The sequence below is a fragment of the Bufo gargarizans genome, chromosome 11 (genome assembly GCF_014858855.1).
Source record: "Bufo gargarizans isolate SCDJY-AF-19 chromosome 11, ASM1485885v1, whole genome shotgun sequence".
Taxonomy (NCBI): Eukaryota; Metazoa; Chordata; class Amphibia; order Anura; family Bufonidae; genus Bufo; species Bufo gargarizans.
The window spans coordinates 39674200-39696139 of record NC_058090.1 but is presented as its reverse complement, the minus strand read 5'-3'; the positions used below and the strand labels follow the sequence as shown (position 1 = coordinate 39696139).

The window sequence follows — 21940 nt, the reverse complement described above, 5'->3', positions numbered from 1 at the left end:
CCTTGGGGAGGTGTCACGATCAGTGTGGGGGGAAAACTCCACACTGAACACAAGAGGGAAGGGGAACAGTAACTGGGCCTGGAAACTAGGGAAGGAACAGGTCACCTCCTAAACAACCCTAATCTGTGCCCTAATTACCTATCAATATGAATAGACCTAGAAGGTAGGAATATTCATATGCAGGATACCTAGGCCCTTATTTCCCTATAAGGCCCTTGGAATAAGGTTAGGACCAGAGACAACCCATTCCTCTCCAGATGGATGAATGGAAGTCTCTGTCTCAGGCCCAGATACAAACAACAGGGAATATAACAAACACAATACAATAAGAAAAGACAAGACTTGGCTTAAAGTAGAAAACTGGCAACTCCAGAAGCACCAGAATACAACGACCAGCTAGTAAGAAAACAGGAAGAAAATCTATAAACCGCACCTCCAAGAGTGAGAAGCGGCTACTTATAGGAAAGGTAATTTACCAACAAGCAACACCTGAAGCAAGGGGTGTGGCATTCACCAAAACACACACAATAAGATCCACAAGGAACGTGTCAATTTAACCCATGTGTTGCCAGTCTCTCTGATCTTCTGGAACCTGCCACGGGAACATCCGTGACAGGAGGGCCGCTACACCGGAAACAGAGGGGACTTGTCGTGGGTGGCCGTGGAGACTTGAAGGCTGGAGGGATACAGAGGCTTTAAGAACCTCTGGTCCTCCTTGTCTTCTGGAGACCGGTAAGGAGTAGCGGGTTTGGAGACCCCCTGGTCTCCTGTCTCCTGGGTGGGAGTGCAGGCAGCTAGGACTGCCTGTAATCCTGCTGAAAGAAAGAAAAAAAGAAAAGAAATCAGCAGACCTGGAAAGCAGGGAGGTCTGCCTCCTACGGACACACTAAGCTAAAACTGTATATTGTTTGGTTGGGCACTCCTAATACCTGAACCCAATTATGGATACACTATAATAGTACATATAATATATTAATTAAAAAATATAAATTTATAAAAACTGTATACAGTATAGAAATAGAATTGAAAGACTCCAAAAGTGTTTGGGATGGAATAAAAAATCTTTTGGTAAGAACGAGTCAATATGGTGACTGTCTAATATACGATGTTCCGATACATTCCTAAAATACTGTGACAGCGGTATAACTTCTAATATGCAATCAATATTACCAGTGATAATAACACCAGAAATACACTCTTGTCCACAGCTATTGTCAAACATAGATACACAATTGTGGTTAATGGCAATAGAATTCCATATGCTGCCGGTAAAGTTGTCAATGGTCACAGCGTTAGGACTTGTCACAACAGTGGCGTTAGGACTTGCTATAAAACATATTTCTTGATTTTCAGGTTGTTAAGAGAACAATATTCTCCACTTGTGGCCAATATGGTTCTCAATTTTTAACAGTGCACAGTCTATAAGTGGGTTACTCACTGTAGGTCCGAAGTGGGGTCTCGCAGCTGCCGTGGCGTCCCACGTGTATTTGCGCCCCAAATGCGATCTTACCGGCCGCTTCCTGTTTCAGTGAGCCTTGTTGTCATGGTCACTACTCACCACTAGATGGCAAAGTGGATCCGCAGCTTCTATATTGTTTAGACTGGTCGGTGTTCTGACTCAGTACTTAGATGACTGCTAAGTTTTTGTTCGGAAGCGCTCTTTGTCTTTATTTACATCAACTGTGTCTGATGTCTTTTTAATAAGGGGGTCATAAATACCAGACGCGTTACGGAGTTATTGCACTGGTGACCACTGAAGAAGGAGTAAGTGGGGGGGGGGGCGTGGCTAACTGCCGACATGAGCGGTCGCATCTGATCTGAGCTCCAGCTCCCGCTAAGCATCCTGACTAATCCTGAGCATTGACACGGTCTACATACTCACAGACTTGTCGGGTGACACTACGAGACCCCACAGAGACCCTGCAGAATCTCATTATGAGTCCCAGCAAAGCTCAAGCGGCGGCTGACCGGCTGAAAGAATATGCGCGCCAAGACTCCCAGCATGGCGCCGCAACGTCCAGTACGCCCCGCACTCAACATACTCGCGGCCAGGCGGCACAGCAGGCGATTGATGAGGAGCATGATACCCCAGAGCTCTCGCCGAAGGAGGCACATGAACAGCTGTTGTCAGCGATTATGGCATGTCAGACCTCCCTCACCACCAAGATTGACGAGGTGCGTGTGGATGTGGGCCTCCTTAGACAAGATGTCCAGCAGCTCAGGGAGCGAGTGAAGGGAGCGGAGGAGAGGATCTCTGACTTGGAGGATCTCACCCGCCCCATGCCAGCCAAGATTCATGCCCTGGAAGATTCGGTCTCCTTGTGGAGGCAAAAGTGTGACGACCTGGAGAACCGGGCCAGGAGGAATAATGTGCGCATTTTGGGCCTGCCGGAGCGCTCGGAAGGGCCTGATCCTGCCACTTTCCTAGAAGCCTGGTTTAAATCTACCTTTCCGGAGGCTGCCTTCTCCATGGCGTACGCAGTAGAGAGGGCCCATAGGGTTCCAGCTCGCCCACCGCCACCTGGAGCTCCACCTAGACCGATGTTGGCACGTATGCTGAATTGGAAGGATCGTGACCTTATCCTTACGCAAGCGAGGAAGAAGCAGACCATCCTGTATGAGAACACCAAAGTGTCCTTGTTTCCAGATTTCTCTGCGGAGCTTCAGAAAAGGCGTGCGACCTTTGTCGCTGTCAAGAGGAGGCTGCGGGACATGAACTTACCTTACTCCATGGCGTACCCAGCCAGGCTGAGAGTGGTGGATGGGGAGAAATCGCTTTTCTTTACTGACCCTAGGGAAGCGGATGATTGGGTCGCAAGGAAATCGCGCAGAGTGGCGCCATCTTGAGGTGCAGTATGGCTGTGATACCTTTACCTTTTTTCCCGCTTTTTTCCTGTACTGGGACTTTATCAGCGGATCTTGTTGCTCTCTGAGGGTGGTGTGTGGATACTTACGTTTTGTGGACATGTTCTGGTCCTGGACTTTACAGCGCTCGTGACACCCACCCCGGAGTGAGTTTTGCTTTTGCCTGTTATGTCACTCGTCATATGTTATTATGCTATACAATATTATGGGGGCTGGTCAGATACCTGCATGGTTTTATTACCACCTTGTACTATGCGGGTTCCTGACTTTGCTGCCACGGGGAAATCAATTTCCCATTCTGGGCGAAATGTATGTTACTGCATTATTTGTTTTTGGCATGTCATGTTTTGCCTTATGTTTGCATACTTAGTTTGGGCATTAAGTGGTACACCATTTAGTACAATTAGGAGAGAGGATGCGATTGGTGAAGTGGTGGGAGGAGACCATTCGACTTTGCAGCAGGAGTGTGGATCCGTGTTGATATGTGATGTGCGGATGCTATGGCCGCCTTGAATTTAATGTCTTGGAATGTGCGAGGGCTTGGGGATGCGGGTAAGAGGTTGTCTGTTTTTACACATGTCCGTCGTTATGCTCCTCACATACTTAGTCTTCAGGAGACCCACTTGACACCTGATACTGACGCTAGACTGCGGAAACCGTGGGTTCAATGTGCATATCATTCCTATGGTACCTCTCACTCCAGGGGCGTGTCTTTATTAATCAACCGTTCTGTTAGATGGGAGCTACACACAACTGTGAGCGACGCGGAGGGTAGATATGTGTTTGCTTATGCGCATGTAAATGGCGCTCCGTTTGTGATCCTGAGCGTTTACTGTCCCCCTCCAGCTGACCTAACCATTCTACAGACTGCACTCCTGTTTGCAGCTCAATTTCCGCATGCAAAACTTTTGTGTGTGGGGGACATTAATATGGTCATGGATTCACGGAAGGACCGCTTTCATGCTTCCCCGGCTTCGCCGGCTCGTGGCCCCCCTACTTTGCTGGCGGCTTGGGCTGGAGAGGTGGGCTGGCTGGACTTATGGAGGGAGAAACATCCAGACCTGGTAGAATACTCCTGTTTTACTCCTTCCCAGGGAGCTTTGTCCAGAATAGACTACATGTTTGGTTCCCCTGATGCTTACTTGGAGTTGTCTGACGTTTTTTATGGCCCTCAAAATGTGTCTGATCATGCGCCCCTGATTGCGCAGTTTAATGTTGCACAGGGAATGACCTCTCGTTTGAAAATGAGAATTCACCCATTTTGGTTGACCCTATTGAAGGAGCAGGATAGGATACCGGACCAATTGCAGGTTTTCCTGGGAGTGCATGATGCTGAGACGAATGCCCTCCTTCTATGGGAAACAATGAAGGCATATTTGAGGGGATGTCTTAAATCATCGATTTCATTTATCAAGAGGGATACTAGGAAACAAGAGGACTCCCTCAATGCTTGCGTTAGGGAAGCTGAAGCTAGGTTCCTGTCAGACCCTTCGGAGACACATAGGCAGGATTGGCTGTTGAAAGGCAGGATGTACTTAGTCCATCTGCATGAAAAGAGTAACCGTAGGCTATTTTTTTATAAGCAGCAGGCCTTTGAGGTAGGAGATAAGGCGGGAAGACTTCTGGCTCAGATAGTGCATAGAAACACCTCTGCGCCACCGGTTTTACGTATTCAGGCGCTGGATGGGGTGATCAAAGACTCTGTGACAGACATAGTGGCGTGTTTTGCTGACTTCTATCGTGAGTTATATCAATCACGAGTGTCTTACTCTGAGACCGAACTTGAGCATTACCTGGATGAGATATCTTGTCCGTCACTCTCAATGGAAGACAGCAACCTACTGGAGGAGGACATAACTCTGGAGGAGATTCAAGCCGCAATTGCTGGTTTGGCAAATGGGAAGTCTCCTGGCCCTGACGGGCTGCCTCTGGAGGTATACTCCAGGTATGTTGACATCCTTGGTCCTCAACTGAAAGAGATGTTAAAGGAAGCGTGGCGTCTTGGTACACTTCCGGACTCTCTATATGAAGCATCCATAGTAGTGATTCTCAAACCGGATAAGGAGCCGACGGACTGTGCTTCCTATCGGCCGATATCTTTGCTGAATCTGGATTACAAAATTCTGACAAAGATCTTGGCCAATAGGTTGAACAAAGTGGTATCTAGCATAATCCACTGTGATCAGACCGGATTCATACCCGGGAGGTCCACTTCTAGCAACATCCGCAGAGCGCAAATCATAGCCCAAATTGGAGCCTGCCAGGGGAGACAATGGGCGATGGCCTCGTTAGACACAGCCAAGGCCTTCGATTCGCTGGAGTGGCCGTACCTGCTGAGGGTGTTGGGGAGATTTGGCTTCGGTCCTAAGTTCTTACAATGGATTCGAATATTATACAATAATCCGAGAGCTAGTATTTTGGTCAATGGCACGGCCTCCCCTTGCTTCCCACTGCAGAGGGGTACGAGGCAGGGTTGTCCTCTCTCTCCCCTTTTATTTGCAATTGCCATCGAACACCTGGCCCTGCGTATCCGCCTTGACTCAACATTCAGGGGGGTTGGTTTGGGAGGGAGAGAGGACAGAGTGGGTCTGTATGCAGACGACCTTATACTGTATATGAGTGATATGGATACCTCCTTGCCTCGAGCGATCACGATTATTGAGCAATTCAGCCATTTCTCTGGGTTGCACATTAATTGGGCTAAGTCTGCCCTGATGCCTTTATGGCGCTCCGATTGGCCTGCAGTTCATCATAACCTTAGGGTAGTGGACCACTTTAAATATCTAGGGATTATCATTACCAGAGTGCCAGGTGACTCTTACTCCAGGAATGTTGCCCCCCTGGAGACCATACTCACTGAGAAGTTCAAGGTGTGGAAAACCCTCCCACTGTCTGTTATGGGTAGGATCAATCTGATCAAAATGGTCTTGTTGCCTAAAGGGCTGTATATTTTGGGACATGCGTGCACCCCTATACCACGGAATCTATTGGACCGGCTCCATTCCTCAATGACTCGGTTCCTATGGGGCAGAGCCAGGCACAAACTCGCCTTGAATACATTACAGAGGCCCAGGGCACAGGGGGGGGCGTCGCTGCCGAACTTCCATTTGTACTTTTTGGCAGGACAGCTAAAGTTCTTGGCTGGGTGGGTCAATGGGAAGCCCTTGCAAAATATGGATTACCTGCAGCAGCACCTGGACATATCTAGCTTGTGGCCAGTGCTGGAGAAGGCTAGCTCCTTGTCGAGACGGTTATTACCGATACACAGGTTGGCACAACAAGTCTGGAGGGATGCTAAATTGAGGCAGTATCAAGACTGGGCCGACACCATACCTTTGTGGGATAACTCTTTATTTCCCCATCTGCAAGGGATTGTGGGTACGCATGCTTGGGCAGATGCCGGTGTTATAGCTTTGCGGGATTTGTACAGTGGAGGTGTCCTACGTTCATTCTCCCAAATCCAGGAGCAATATGGTTTGGCACGCACCCAATTCTTTAAATATCTGCAGATTAGGCATGCTCTACAAGAACAATTTAGAGATAGAAACAGGGCCATCTCTTCTTACCCCCTCATAGGAGTTATTAAGTCTCAGGGACCCCGGGGCGTAGTATCTGTGCTTTACACCCATCTCCTAGAGAATCACATGTCCGCGCAACCTATACTCGCTGAGGCGCGGTGGAAGGGGAATATCCCGCTTCTCTCGGCGGAGGATTGGTCGGAGGCGTTAGAGGCGGTAACTAGGGTATCTCCCTCAATCAATAATAGGTTGATCCAGTTATTTATGTTACATCGCAGCTACTTGACCCCCACTAGATTGCATAGGATGGGGAGACTTCCCCATTCCAACTGTTTGAGATGCTCTCATACTAACGCGGATTTCTGGCATATGATGTGGGACTGCATTCACATTAAGTCATATTGGCAGGCAGTATTGGGAGTGCTTTCATCTTTGGGCCTGGGTCCCGTTCCGCTATGCCCCAAGGTGTGTCTGTTGGGTATCCTAGACAATGATGGCTGGACTCATTATAACAAAATATTCTTGAGTGAATCCCTGTTCTTGGCCCGTAAGGTTATTGCCCTCAAATGGATGGCGGATGATTTCCCGACTTTGGGGATATGGAAAAGGTTGGTTAACCAGGTGATTCCCTTTGAGAAAGTGATATTTGTTAATAGAAAGTGTCCAGATAAGTTCCAGAAAGTGTGGGGTTTGTGGTGTGACTCACACTTAACAACCTCAATGAGGTCTGCAGTCTCTGTTGGACCTGGATAGGATCGATTTTAAGGAAATTTATTTTCTCTTTTTCTGTTTTGCCTTACTTGATCTATGGTATCTCTGCTGTGTAAGCCCTGAAATGCTGTACCCTCTCTTCATTTGATTAATTGTGTATGTATAATCACTGTCTTTCCGTGTGATCAGATTTGTACTATGTTTTGGTATCCTCTGTGCAATTGTACCACTGAAGTGCCTTGTTACTCTTGTTTCAATAAAACGAGTTTAAAAAAAAAAGGAGTAAGTGCAATAACGCGTCTGGTATCTATTTTTATACTGTATACTTTATTTTTCATATTTTTTTTATTAATAAATATATTATATGTACTATTATAGTGTATCTATAATTGGGTTCAGGTATTAGGAGTGCCCAACCAAACAATATACATACTAGACATAAATCAATAGACTGGGTGAGTCTATTACAGTTGGCGCACCCTTATTCCACATTATCCAAGGGGTGAGCCATTCCTACCATACCATGTACTAAGCTAAAACTGCTTTATCGTAGTCCCTGTAGGAAGGGTATAGCTGGAGGGAGGAGCTCACACTTTGTGCTTAGTGTCGCCTCCTAGTGGTCAAGCCTGTGTCCCCCAGTGATACGGATGAGAAATGCAGAGTACAAGTCATATAATAGGTAGATATAATGTTATTCCTTATGTAAACGAACATCCCCGCTTATTCTAAAAAGTAGCCACATATTCCACTGCAGCGGCATGGACGCTCCAGGCTCATCACAAAAGAAGCTGCTCTAACAGGATGGCTTTCCATTGTGGCACATAGGGTGGGTTCCGAGGGCGGAATACCCTCTTTGATATCTTTATGCTGCAATAGCTCATATGGACATAGGTTTTCCTAGTGAGAGAGCCCCTTTAATATGCACAGCATCATACATTTAATGTGAATAAATGGTTTGGGTTTCAATCATTTTTTAACGTCCTCTTCTTCACAGAGAAGGAAGTTCGGGAGGTCCACAAGCAGCGGATTTGTCAGATATTTTGCACATTACATCTGACGCCAAGCAAGCAGCCCCTAGTTCAGCTGCTGCAACCTCCACCTCTCCAAGCCGTGGTGCTTTGTTGGAAGAAGCCTTCAAAGATCTCCCTTCCATCCGGGCTTGCTATTTGACTCACTTTGCACACATGGAACAAGCTCTCCACCACTCCAGGGTTGTCTACCAGGAAAGGACTTGTTTCATCAAGACTGCTTTGCTTCCAGAAGCCAAAGGTCCGATTTTGCCATCTGACTGGTCGTTCCTTCCATTAATCAACCTCTACAATAAAGTGACCAATGCGGAGACCAAAGGAAATATTGTGAACACCCTCCCCCCTGATCTGGTGAACACAGTAACTAGGAACTTGCAGTGGGTCTTTCTTTTGGAAACTTGGCGCCCCAGCTCCTTGCAGAGCATACCCACCGCAGCAAAGCTGGCGCGTCTGGCCTGCGTGTTTCTCACAGGCAGTGACCTCTTCTTAGAAGGCCCTGTCCATGCATACACGGCTGCTCTTACCGTTTTTTATAGTCAACCAAAATTTATGGAATCTCTAAAGCTTGATGCACCTCTTCCCGGTCTGGCTTCATTCTATGATTTTTACATGGACCTTTTGGAGCAGTTTGAGGGGGTTTCGTTTGGAGACCCCTTATTTGGAACATTTGTACTTCTTCCCTTACAGAGACGTTTCAGCGTCCAGCTTAGGCAAACTTTGTTTGGTGAACATGTTAGCAGCTTGAGATCCCTGTCTGTGCCCCTTAAAGAGGTAATGTATTAAAGTACATATCAATATGTAAAAAAAATGTAGCTACATGAAAGGAACATGAAAAAAGAAAAACAGACAATACTGACCTGTTTGATCCCCTCAGCTCCTCCGCTGTCGGTCTTTGTTTCCTGTTCTGTAGAAATTAGATGCCTTACAACTACTCAACTGCTGCATCCAGTCATTGACCTCAGTGGTGATGCCTGCATGTACTGTATGGCACAAGACCATTGAGGCCAGTGCTTTGCTGCAGAGGTCATGTGGATGTCATCACTGAAGGACAAGTAAGCAAAACCCGGTGGCAATCACTGGAGCAGCAGTGCTGAAGCTGCAGGGATCGAATATGTGAGTATTGGTTATGTTTTTTATGTTATCGCCAGCGCAGGAGACTTCCATGCACAGCTTTAATACGGCCATGTGCAGTGATCGGCAGTGTATACACCTTGGCTTGGCCCATATCTCGGCAGTGCATTTTAGTCTTCTGCATCGGCGCTGACATCAGGATACAAAGGGGAGGTGTAGGAGAGGCCTTGGAGAAAGAGATGGGCGTGAGTGCGGGGAGATGATTTGTGACCTTCAGACAGAACAACGTCCAGATGAATCCATGAAGTACCTGCTAATGACATCATAGCCATTTTTTTTTACTCTATATGTCAATCCTGGTGACAGGTTCCCTTTAAAGGGTGTGTCCACCTTTGCAGCATTTTTATTGCACTAAATATAAAATTTAAAACAAACTGCAACTATTAGCCAAATACACTTTATTTAAAATTGCTCTGCTACTTTGTACGTATACAGCAAAAATGCAGACCTATGTGTCTCCATGGTTACAGATGACATACAGCCATGTATAATCTGAACTAGCCTTCCGATCGTTGGTTGCAAAGGTGTACATAGCCTGCAAGGGAACAAATGATTAAGAGAAACGGTTACTGGAACCACCTCAATTTGCTGAATAGAGTCCAAAAAGTGATTCACAACTTTTTCATTATTTGTCCCAGACCACAGGTATGGTCACACTTTGATTCAGGCCATGATGGGAACGGGTATTGAGGGTGACGTTAGGGAGGCTTTAAAGAAGTTCTCCAGGCTTTTACTATTGATGATTGAAATTCCAAATCAGACGGCTCATGACCTTGGTAACAATGTCTGCACGGGAAAGGAGCAATCCCCATACGATTCATAGGAGATAATCCCAGCAGACGCACTTGCTCTTAATGGTATACTTTATTCCAAAAACAACGGTTCACAGAACGTGTTTCGGCTTGTCCAGCCTTCCTCAACTGCACAATGTGAACTGACACCTTCTCACATTTTAGAGGCACAGATCACAATCACATGGTCATGACATCGTCAATCAATTAGTAACATAGGAACTAACATCACTATATAATGGCAGAAAAACCTCCTATCCTGATTCTTGTCCATCCACTGCAGTCTGCAAAGAAATAAATTAAATATGAAAAACCCAAACTCGAGCCCCTCCTCTTACTGCTGGAACATCTAAACAATGTCTGGGAAGAGTTAAAATTTACTATGACATAGGATTGCCATACTGTTAGCTTTTTGGATGTACAAATATCCAAACGGGCGGATGGGTGTTTGGCCAAAGATTTGTATCGCAAAGAAACAGACGGAAACAGCGTACTGCATTACCAGAGTGCACATCCACTTCCCTTGAAAAAGGCTATCCCCAAGTCCCAATTTTTAAGGGTTAACTCCTGAAACGCAAACCTTGAGAATGGAAGAAATGTCTTCCAGGTTCTGGGGCAGGGGCTACCCGGAGGGGATACTCAGTGCCAGCGAGGGTGTAATTACAGCAACAGACAGGAATGCAGGTGCACGCATACCATTTGTTCACAAATATCACCCATATAAACACTGGCACATCCTGGGTAAATCCTACTCTATGGTGGAAGAGTTCAAAAATCCACCCCTCATATGCAACAAACGTAGTCCTAACCTGTGAGACCACCTAGTTCACTCAGATATAGGAACCACCATCAATACACGGATTCGGAGAACTTTGGTCAGCCAAACGGGAGGTACATTTCCTTGTCTCCACTGCATGCAGTGTAGTAATGTACAGAAGGGACAATGTTTCTATCACCCACGCGCTGGGAAGGCCTATAAGATTAGAGGCTGATATACTTGTGACACAAAAAATGTCATTTATCTTATTAAAGGGGTATTATCAACCCGCCGTTTCATACTTACCTGCTCCCGGCGCGCTGTCCACTTCCTGGTTTCGGCACTCGGCAGGGGGCGGGCTCCATCTTGAAGTCTGGCCAGGAAGAAATTACCATAGCGCATGCGCGGCCTCGGCGTGCACTTTCGGGACTGCGCGCGGCCGGCCGGGAGAAGAGAAGAAGTCGTCTGCGCAAGCGCGGCCACCGCGATTCCTGAGAAGAGCGGTGGCCGTAACCAGGGGAGACGCAATACAACAGACAGGTAAGTATATGTTTATTTTCTTCTAAGGGGTGGGAATTTCATAATTAAATATATTTAGAAAAATGATCACTGTTAAATCATTAACAGATTTAACAGTGATCATTAAGATGGGAATGCCCCTTTAAGTGCCCGTGCGGCCTGCTGTATGTGGGGGAGACAATCCAAATGGTGAAAGAGCGTATATGCAAGCATAAATCTACAATACGCAAACAAAATCTGCTGTTACCTATTCCTTCTCACTTCCATAACCATTCAATTGCACAACTGAAATATCAAGTCATAGAGCAGGTCTGCCAACCAAGGAGGGGGGGGCGATTTGAAGAGGCTGTTATTGCGCAGGGAGGCCTTTTGGATACGCTATACTCATAAGGGCTTAACGGAGATTATGAGGTCATGTGTTTTTAATTATTTTTTTTTTTCATATTTAATTTATTTCTTTGCAGACTGCAGTGGATGGACATGAATCAGGATAGGAGGTTTTTTCTGCCATTATGTAGTGATGTTAGTTCCTATGTTACTAATTGATCGACGATGTCATGACCATGTGATTGTGATCTGTGCCTCTAAAATGTGAGAAGGTGTCAGTTCACATTGTGCAGTTGAGGAAGGCTGGACAAGCCGAAATGCGTTCTGTGAACTGTTGTTTTTGGAATAAAGTATACCATTAAGAGCAAGTACGTCTGCTGGGATTATCTCCTATGGATCAATATTAGATCGGCGGGGGTCCGACACCCGGCAGCTCTACCGATCAGCTGTATGAAGGGCAGGCATGCGCAGTGTGCATGTGCCGTCTCCCTACTCGCTGCTGCTATGTCTAGGGCAAGCAGGGAGACGGAGCGTGTCTTCCCTTTATACAGCTGAGCAGTCGGGGTGTCAGGTCAATATTAGAAGCCCAGAGAACCACTTTAAGGGCTCACTACTGTGACAGCATTTTAACTTTTTAAAGTTAGTTTTTATTTTAGGAGAAAATACAGAAAACAACGTATCTCTAATTTAAGCACGCTAGCATAGTAAATCTAACAGATCCACTGTATTGTACTTTTTCCAGAGCTCTGACCTATTTCTCTTCTCCTCCAGTTTCCCGTCGCCTTGACCTTGTACACATCCCCTCCTGAAGACAACTTGAATCTCTTACGTCTCTATTTCCGGACGTTGGTGACAGGAGCCCTCCGTCAGGCCTGGTGTCCAGTGCTGTATGTTGTGGCAGTTTCCCATGTGAATAGCTTCATTTTTTCACAAGAGCGTGTGGCTGAGGTACAGTACTTACAGAAAACAAAAAAAGCTTGCATGCAAAGTTCTGACATGGACTGACAAAGATCACATTGTATTATATACTGGAAGTTTACAAAGGACAAAGTGATAGGGAGAGAGAAACAAAACACAATGATTCTTTATGGGGACGAGCGATGGCATTAGCCATCGCTGCTCCCCTTACTGTGGAGGAGATCACTGTATGTACATGCAGCTTTCTCCTCCACTGATAAGCAGGCGATCGTCGGGAAGGGGCCTTAACACGGGATCCACCATTCACAATAGGTGATGGTCACAGCTTATCTACTTCCCATCCGTGCACAGCGACCTCTACACAGGTCAGTGAACATACCCACAACACTCCTATAGAAGTCAACGGGTCTTCTACATACTACAGATTCCTATAGCATATGGTGCCTGCTGTAAAATGTGTCTCTGAATGCTGTTAGCAGCTCAGGCAAGATGGCTAGGCTTGAGCGAATTGAGCTTCGGATCATAGATCTGAAGTTGATTTGTTAAAAAAACTTTGTTGGTAATGCTGTTTCCGTGCAGCATTAAAATGTTTAGGCTCCGTGTAGCCAAACTTTGTTGCGCGAGACTTCGGTGAATGACTACAGTATTCCTATCTGCGTATTTTAAAATAGGAATCCGAAGTACTGGCTGGTACCTCCAGTATCTGCAGATACCAATTTCGTAGTCATTCGCCGAAGTCTTGCGCAACTTTGGCCGAGACGAATTTTGGCCACATGGAGCCGATACGGATTAATGCTGTACGGAAACAGTATTACAAACAACGTTTTTTAATGACTCTACTTCAGATCTATGCTTGGAAGCTCGATTTACTCAAGCCTAAAGATGGCTGCTTCCATAATCTCGTGCAGAAAATAGAACTTAAAAAGTAAAAAAAAAAACAGATTAGAAAAAAAAATGAAATGTGTATCGCTATCTGGTTTTAATTAGTAAGAAAAAATATAGGTGAACGCCCCCTTTAAGGGCCCTTGCACACGACTGTATGCCCTCCGAGACATATGGTCCGTGAGCGGGCCATATGTCCTAGGGCAGCATTGCTCATGCGCACGGGAGCGCACAGCATCATACATTTCAATGATACTGTGCTGGACAATAGTCCGGCGGGCGATTCGACGTGCACAGTAACCTATAATGCTGTGTGCTCCCCTGCACACGATCAATGCCGCTCCGGGACATATGTTTCGGAGGGCATACGGTCGTGTGCAAGGGCCCTAACACAGAGCTTGTGGTGACCTGCCTAGGAGGATCGGCCTGTGTGTACATTGCACAACCTGTATTCTCTTTAGGGTGTTCATGCACGATTATGGTTACATAACGAGTGCGGGGCATCAGTGAATCCTTTTTTAGGATTTTGCTGAGGCTGTAGTGAAGGAGCAGCAGATTCAGTTCCTTATACGTTTTCAGTTTGTTCCAGGAAATGGATGCAGCAAGGAAAAACATGCTCAGGAAGACGTACCTCTTGGTGGATGAGGTATGTAAGCCAGCACACCGACACTTATCTCAGTGCTTCCAGACCAGATATCAGACAAGGCTCCTTTCACTGAACATCAGAGTCATCTACTTCATATTATAATGATTTCACACCGGCTGTACACTAAAGAGTTACTAATGTAGTTGTACGCCTTGGATCGCAGCCAGTTTATATGTTATATTATTATCCCCTCTCCTTTGCTTCGTTGTGACAAGCTATGTCTACTAAGATATTTACAGAAGTTGCCTACAAGACACGAGTAAGGATTCTGATTTCTCTGAAGTCTTGCAGGTTATTATAGGAAACATTCCTGTATTTAGAAATTACAATAATTGCATTCTATTTGGAACATTCTGTAATTGCATTTTTCACCAAGTTCAGAATATGGAAAGTTTAATGATTATTTTGGTCTCCCTAATGTCACAGTACAGGGATAATGCCCAGAATGATCCCACGACAGTATAATAATGTGCTCAATGGTGTCACAATAGTGGGAAACGCTGCCGTGATGTCACAGTAGTGAATGATGTCACAATACTATAAAAAAAAAAAAAAAAAATAGGCACAGGTATCTGACAATAGTTGGATAATTCTTCCATGATGTCACAGTACAGGGATAATGCAAACAGTGATGTCATTATAGTGGACTTGTGCTTATAGTGATGGCACAGTAGTGCGGTAATCATCTACTCAGGTTACAGCACAGGAATACAGTCGTGTGAATGAGTTTGCATCCGTTCCGCAATTTTGCGGAATCGGTGCGGACCCATTCATTTCAATGGGGCTCGCAAAAGATGCAGACAGCACACAGTGTGCTGTCCACACCCGCAGTTCTGTTCCGTGGCCCTGCAAAAAATATAGAGAATGTCCTATTCTTGTCCACAGTCACACAAGAATAGGCATTTTCTGTATAGGAATGGCCGTGTACGTGTTTTGCGGATTGCAAAAACATTCACGGCCGTCTGAATGAGCCCTTATACAAACGTACAAGGATAATGCACAACATCATATAGCACAGAGATGATGCAAACATTAAAAGCAGATTACGGTGTACCTATGACCTCACAGCAAGGGAAAAAAGCTACAATGATGTCACGTGCTGGTATAATGTACGTGATATGGTTCAGGAGTAGTTCAACAAGTACCACCATTAGAGATGAGCGAATTTCATATTTTGAAATTCGTTCACACTTCGTTTGGTGGTAAAAGGTGAATTGCGTTATGGATTCCGTTACCACGGACCATAACACAATTCTATGACGGAACGCATAACGGATCTGTCCCGTTAAGTTATGCAGGACTCCCCAGCATAACGGAAACGTGACGGATCCGTTATGCAGGCCATAGACTTCTATTATGACGGAATGAATAACGGAATCCCTCTAAAAGCATTCTGTCATAGAATTGTGTTATGGTCCGTGGTAACGGAATCCATAACGCAATTCACCTTTTACCACCAAACGAAGTGTGAACGAATTTCATAAGCGGACATTGGCTCATCTCTAACCACCACACAAAGGGATAACACATGGCTTTATTCCGTTTTACACACTGCCTTCCATAGTCATTACTAACGGCACCTTACGTCTGAGCAGAAATGGGCCCCATAGCAGCTGCTTTTGCCTGCTACCCTGGTAGTAATGCCCATGGTTTCCTGTTGAGGACCCCACTTCTAACAGGCAGAGTTGAACGCCGCTCGAAGGTCCTTATTAAGGGAAGGGGTTGTTCCTCCTGTGCAATAGTGACTTTCCCGAACAGGAATTAGGAAGCGCCTGATGGAGAGAATGGATAGTCTTGGTTTGTTAGGATATTTGATAATCCTCCCTTCTAATTCCAGGGTCTGAAGAAGCATCTCTTGTACTACAGACAACTCTTAGGCAGCAGTCCGCTGGGCTTTGATTTGTACGACGCTCTTCCACCTCTCAGGGAAAAGTATCTAAAAGCGGTAACACAGCGGCAACAGCAAGCAAAAGAGGCATCATAAAGCTGGGAAGCCATGCTCAAGGACACAGAGTAGGTGCAGTAGAAAAGATCTAAAAAAAAATAGCCAGCTACGGTAGTATATATTGTATTCTTTATGTCCAGTATCCCACAACCACCTTTACTAGATACATTACTGGACATCCTTGAGGCTCTAGTGCCCAGTTCTATCTGGATTGACCTTTATAATCACAGAAGCATTTTAAGATGAACTCTGACTTGTTCCAGTGCCCTATGTCTCCACCTGTAAACTGCACTTAAAAACGTAATAAAAAGCATATTTTTGTTTTTACTGCATACAGCGCTGAGGCCAATATACTTTCTTGACACATCAGCAATACAACACCTTTGGATGGTGGGTGACTTCATCGGTCTCCACAAGAACCAGAAGATTCTGGGTAGTCACCCACTTACTGCAGTACACTGCCTAGAAGACGGGTGCGAAAAGCAAATAAAGAGTATACTATGAGTACGTACAGTGCAAAACCGGGCCCTGGGTCCTTATCGCTAGAGGTGAGCGAATTTCATATTGTGAAATTCGTTTGTGATTCGTTTACTTGTAAAAGCAGAATTGCGTTATGGATTCCGTTACCACGGACCATAACGCAATTCTATGACTGAATGTCTTTAGAGGCATTCCGTTATTCATTCCGTCATAATAGAAGTCTATGGGCTGCATAACGGATCCGTCCCGTTTCCGTTATGCAGGGGAGGACCCAGATTGTGAGATGTATGGCCCTGTCAATCAACAGGCAGGTGGGCGCTTCTTCACCTGTGAGGTGAAGAATTCTGGCTAATAAGATGAATCTATATATATTTATATACTGCCCTGTCACCGTCACAGTGAGTGCTGACAGCGTCCTTGTGATCTGTATGTCTCTGGCCTGTTCGCTAATTAGCCCCTGGGAGATAGCAGATCACTGCCGACTCCTCTGCATCTCCCGGTGGCTAGTTAGCTTAGTGAGCGTGCCGGCCATTCAGATCACACGGACGGTGTCGGCACTCACTGCTGACTGTGCAAAGATGTCGGACAGGGCAGTATATAAATATATACAGCGTTTATGGCCAGCTTTAGTCATGTATGAGGGAGACAGCGAGTGAGGAACATCTTGACTCTGCTGTAAAGACCGATTAGGGAAAACCTCAGTGTCAGTTTTTTTCATTAAAAATTGCAAAATCAATAAATAAACCATGTTGGAAAAATGTTCATTATCACTTACCCTACACATTTAACAAAAAAAAGAAGAAGAAATGGCATTTACACTTTAACCCTTAGGAGAGCACCTTCCTGGATGAGACATCTCAACTCCAATTTACATAAGTTGAATGAATTATTGAAATTATTTAGCCCCGATTTCTGCATTTGTTTTTGTGTTTTCTTTTTGTGCTAATCCTTTGTTGTCTCTTTGTACACAAAGCACGCCTGCCATTGAGGATTGAAACGCGTCAAATACACTTGTATATTTTAGGTGCTTTTTTCTTCCATTTATTTGTGTTATTTGGATTGAGATTCAGTCTAAGTTACTCTTGGGTCTGATTCACACAACAGGATTTTCCATCTATGTGCCTACTGTGTTCACAGCGGACTGCACCCAAACCCATTAAAGACAGTGGTTCAATTCACACATCTGCTTTCCGGCACAGACCTACTCATAGCAAGCACTGTTCTTGTCCATCTTACATCCGAACATTCAAGTGTATGGGTGTGGAAAAAACACTGGCACACCCTGGCATCACACAGCATGGCATACATCAATTTTTGGCAGGCGTAAATTGGAACAGCCATGTGAATCAGGCTTTATGCGTTGTCATTTAGAACAGGGATGCTCAACGTGCTGCTGTCCAGCTGTTGCAAAACTACAACACCCAGCATGCCCAGACAGTATACAGCTATCAGCCTACAGCAGGGCATGGTGGCAGTCGTAGTTTTACAACAGCTGGAGGGCCGCAGGTTGTGCATCCCTGATGTAGAACATTTTGTTTCATTAAACAGTGAATGCCTTTTAGTGAAAGACACTGTGAATTGGATATAATTTGACCAAACAATTATTAAAGGCTATGTACACCTATGCCGGAAATTTAGTTATTAGTGCATTGTACTCATTATGAGCTAAACATTTTTTTTTTCAATTGGTCTTCATTAAAAATATGGAGCCCTTTTCTCTGTACAGAGCTGAGATGCTCTACTAGGAGGATCTGAATTTTCTCTGGTCAGACAGGGAGTTGATGGGCTCCTTATATCAGCAGTCATCAAAACTCAATCCTTATCTTGCTGATAAGAATGTGGCTTAAATAAGTGTTTATGACCTTTTAGAAATTGAGATTAGATGACCAGCACAAAGTGAAAGTACCAGTCACACAGTTAGAAAAACTGTTAACTCTTTGTGATAGAATGGCTCAATATTTTTTAATAAAGACCAACTGAAAAAATTATGGGCGTTCCTTCTCCCTCGCTGTATTCTAATTACTACTATCGGAACACCGGGGAAGGAGACATCAGCTTCTCTCCCTGGGCGTTCCTTCTCTCTGGCTGTAGCGCTGTCCAATCGCAGCGCAGAGCATCACAGCCTGGGAGAAGGTGAGTTTTTTTTTTTTTATCCCTGGCTGTGATGCTCTGCGCTGCGATTGGACAGTAGGTGGTGATATTACCATTCTTGTTATTGGTATGTGATGTACTTTTGTGTTGAATATATCGCTTTCTTCCAGAGAGTGAGCAGCAGGTTCCTGGGATCAAATGTGCTATAAGAAGTGCATGACCTTTATATTGTACCTTTTGACACAGCAAGGCCTCATCAGGGGTGGATTGACCAGAGACATTACAGGGCCCCTTTCTTGGCCAACCAGTGGAAGTTTTTGGGGATGTATTTTGTGCTGCTGGCAGTATTTTATGATAGACTGTGGTATTTGGCTCTGTTGGGGTGGTATAATGTGCTGCAATATGGTATTGCTGGCCCTGCCTTCCATTAATTTGAATCCAAATACAAAACGGGGCCACTTTTAGTATTTTTTCCAGGGCCACTTTAAGTTCTCAGTCTGCCCCTGGGCCTCATTCACAGGAATGTGTGCCGGCTGCTCCGTGCATTGGAGACAGCAATTTGCAGTCCCCAATTCACGGGCACCATCAGTTCGGTTGCCGCCAGACAGATGCAGACCCATTCAACTTGAATGGGTCCTTGATCCATCCGCACCGCAAAAAAAAATCCCCTCCTCTGGACCTTTTCTTTGGCCCCCCCCCCCCCTCCCCAGCATGGGAGGACATTTGGTTGGGATCATACTTACCTGATCCCCGCCACTGCTCCACCACAGCTCCTGGGTCTACAGGCGTCAACATGTGGTTTGACGCAGGTTGCCTAGCCACTGCAGCCAACGACTGCCCATAGCAGTGATGTGTCGCCCCAGCATCTTGTCACTGGGTCACATGATGCATGAGTGATGCTTCACTGCTGCTGCCAGCACACAGGACCCACTTCAAAGCAGATGTTGGACCTGGACCTCACAGGCGGGGGATCCGGTAAGTATGGTCCAGACACAACAGGAGGCCTTTGGGGGTGAACAACCCCTTTAAAGAAATAAATGACAAGTTTTACTAAGTGTTTTCAAACAACGCTATGTATCAATCAAGCTTCTGGAATACAATGATTTACTAAAACGATTTATATCTGATGATGAAAGGTTTGCTCCATTGACATCTTCATGATGTAAGTTGACTATTGCGCTGTTTTAGTTTTTTTACCTTTTTATTGACTTGTCCATTTTCTTACATTGTTTGCAAACTTTTCTGCAGACTCCAGTTCTAGAACAAAAAATAATTATAATTTATTTACAGTCATGCCACTGACATTCTCCGTCTTCCTTCACCACTCAATGTCCTGCTGAGTAAGAAGTGCTCTTGTTTATTCTCTTCCATGGAAGACATAAAGTTGTCAACACATTAATTCTGCCAGACAGAGAATGTCTTGTAAAGGATGAGACTATAAATCTCAGCTTTTAATAGTCTGGATTTTGGATCAGAGACCGGCAAATCAGTTTATGGCGGTAGAGAAAAAGGTTGTCACAAAATGTGCCGCACACCAAGATGGCTGCATGTAGTCTGCAGGGGCCTCCTGGCACCGGACTGTGGCATACCGTGATGTGAGAGCAGACACTGCAGTGCTCACATTGTACACCTTAGGCCTCGTTCACACCTCCATGTTCCGGCACAGAGCAGCCTGCTGGATCTTGCAGGATCTGGAGTTAGCAGATTCTCTACTTCACCGCCCGTACCCCATTGACTGTAATGAGGTCCGGCGGTGATACATGCGCTTTACGGCATAAATGTCGGGTTTCAGTCGGACAAAAAACATTCAATGCAAAGGTTTTTTGTCCGGCCAACAGCCGGCATTTGCGCCGGATCTCCTTAATGAAGATATGAACGAGGTCTTAGGCTACATTCACAGAATGGTAAAAAAAAAAAAAGGCCATTAAAATCTGTCCGTTTTTCAGGGCGATTTTGCATCAGTTTATGCATCCATTTTCTGGGCATGTATCTGTTTTTAATGACCATTTTGCAATAGTTTTTCTGGATGTAGTTCATTAGCTTTTTATTTTTTACATCTCAACCCCTTCACTGCCCTCAGTATATTTTATTCCCCCCCCACAGTGCCCACTGGACATAAAGTGACCCCAGTATATATAATGGCCCGATAGTGTTCCCTCAGTATACACAGTATCCCCTTAGTGCCACCTGGTATGAATAATTGCCCACATTGTGCCCACTCAGTATAAATAATGGTCTGTTAGTGCCCCTCATTATATACATTTGTGCCCCCAGTACCCCAGTATATGTAATGTGCCCCTCCCCCAGTAGTCAACAGATCCATAAAAAAAAAAAAAAACGCTCACCTCATCCACTTGCACGCGATGAAACACTCGCTCCTTACTGCGCTCCCAGTGAGATGATGCCACCATGCTTGGCGCGTCAGTTCCTAAATCCTGCGGCGAGGAAGTGGATGAGGTATTTTTATTTACTTTTTATAATATATATATTTTATTGTATTCTTTTATTTTTAACCCCTGTTTTTGTTTTGTTGCACCTGTTTTTAACAGCTATTTGACGGGTGCACTCCTGCTTAGACGGCATTAAAACAGTCCCATTAATTTTAACGGAGTCCGTTTGGGTGTAAAAACGGACAGAAATAGGACATGTCTAATTTTTAATGGGAGCTATTCTCTGGTCGTTTAAAAAAAAAAAAAATGTCTGTGTGAATAGCCCCATGAACTTCAATTGGTTTGTGTGGGCCACAGAATTGTGTCTACAGCTGTGGACTGGATGGTTATATTCACACACAACAGATCTGTTGCAGACATTTTGCAAGTGGCCCCTTATCTGACCAGAGATTGCAGAAGTCCTTGCACGTGCTGCAGAAGCAACCACAATCAATCATGTATGGAACGGATTTTTAATCAGACTTCTGCAACAAATATGCCGCTTGTGATCATATCCAAGTATTTTTCATTCCATAAGACTCACTTCCACACCCCAAATAGCAGTGCGTCCTATGGTGAGAATACTAGTGAGCGCTACCATTAGTCCTCATGCTCACAACTGTGTCAGTTTTGTGGTCTGCAAATTGCAGATCTTGGCCGTGTACATGCCACCATTTTTAAAATAAACTCCTCTAGAAAATTCCTACCCTTGTCCATCTTTTTTGTGTGGCTGCGGAACGGACATACGGATGAGGACAGTACACTGTGTGCTGTCCGCAGCTTTTGTAGTCCCTTTGAAATGAATGATTCCACGTCCAATCCACAAAAATGTAGATTGGATACGGACCGAAACTACAGTCATGTGCAAAAGGCTTTATGGAAATGCTCACTAGTACACAGTA

The 21940-nt window shown here is 45.2% G+C and overlaps 1 protein-coding gene across 4 annotated transcripts in view; it reads left to right on the top strand.

Moving 5' to 3' along the window:
- The window catches only part of RPAP1 (RNA polymerase II associated protein 1), a 76339-nt gene extending 58322 nt beyond the window's left edge, over positions 1–18017 (top strand). Inside the window, exons 22-27 of one of the 4 annotated variants that reach the window (XR_006387073.1) lie at positions 8089–8893; positions 12419–12595; positions 14037–14093; positions 15931–16106; positions 16376–16586; positions 17317–18017. Coding sequence is in view for 3 of the 4 variants with exons in the window: in XM_044272282.1 (XP_044128217.1) it covers positions 8089–8893; positions 12419–12595; positions 14037–14093; positions 15931–16077 (1186 nt within the window). In the remaining variant the exon portion in view is untranslated. The other 3 variants (XM_044272282.1, XM_044272281.1, XM_044272283.1) reach the window with 3 other exon arrangements.
- The last annotated feature ends 3923 nt before the right edge of the window (positions 18018–21940 follow it).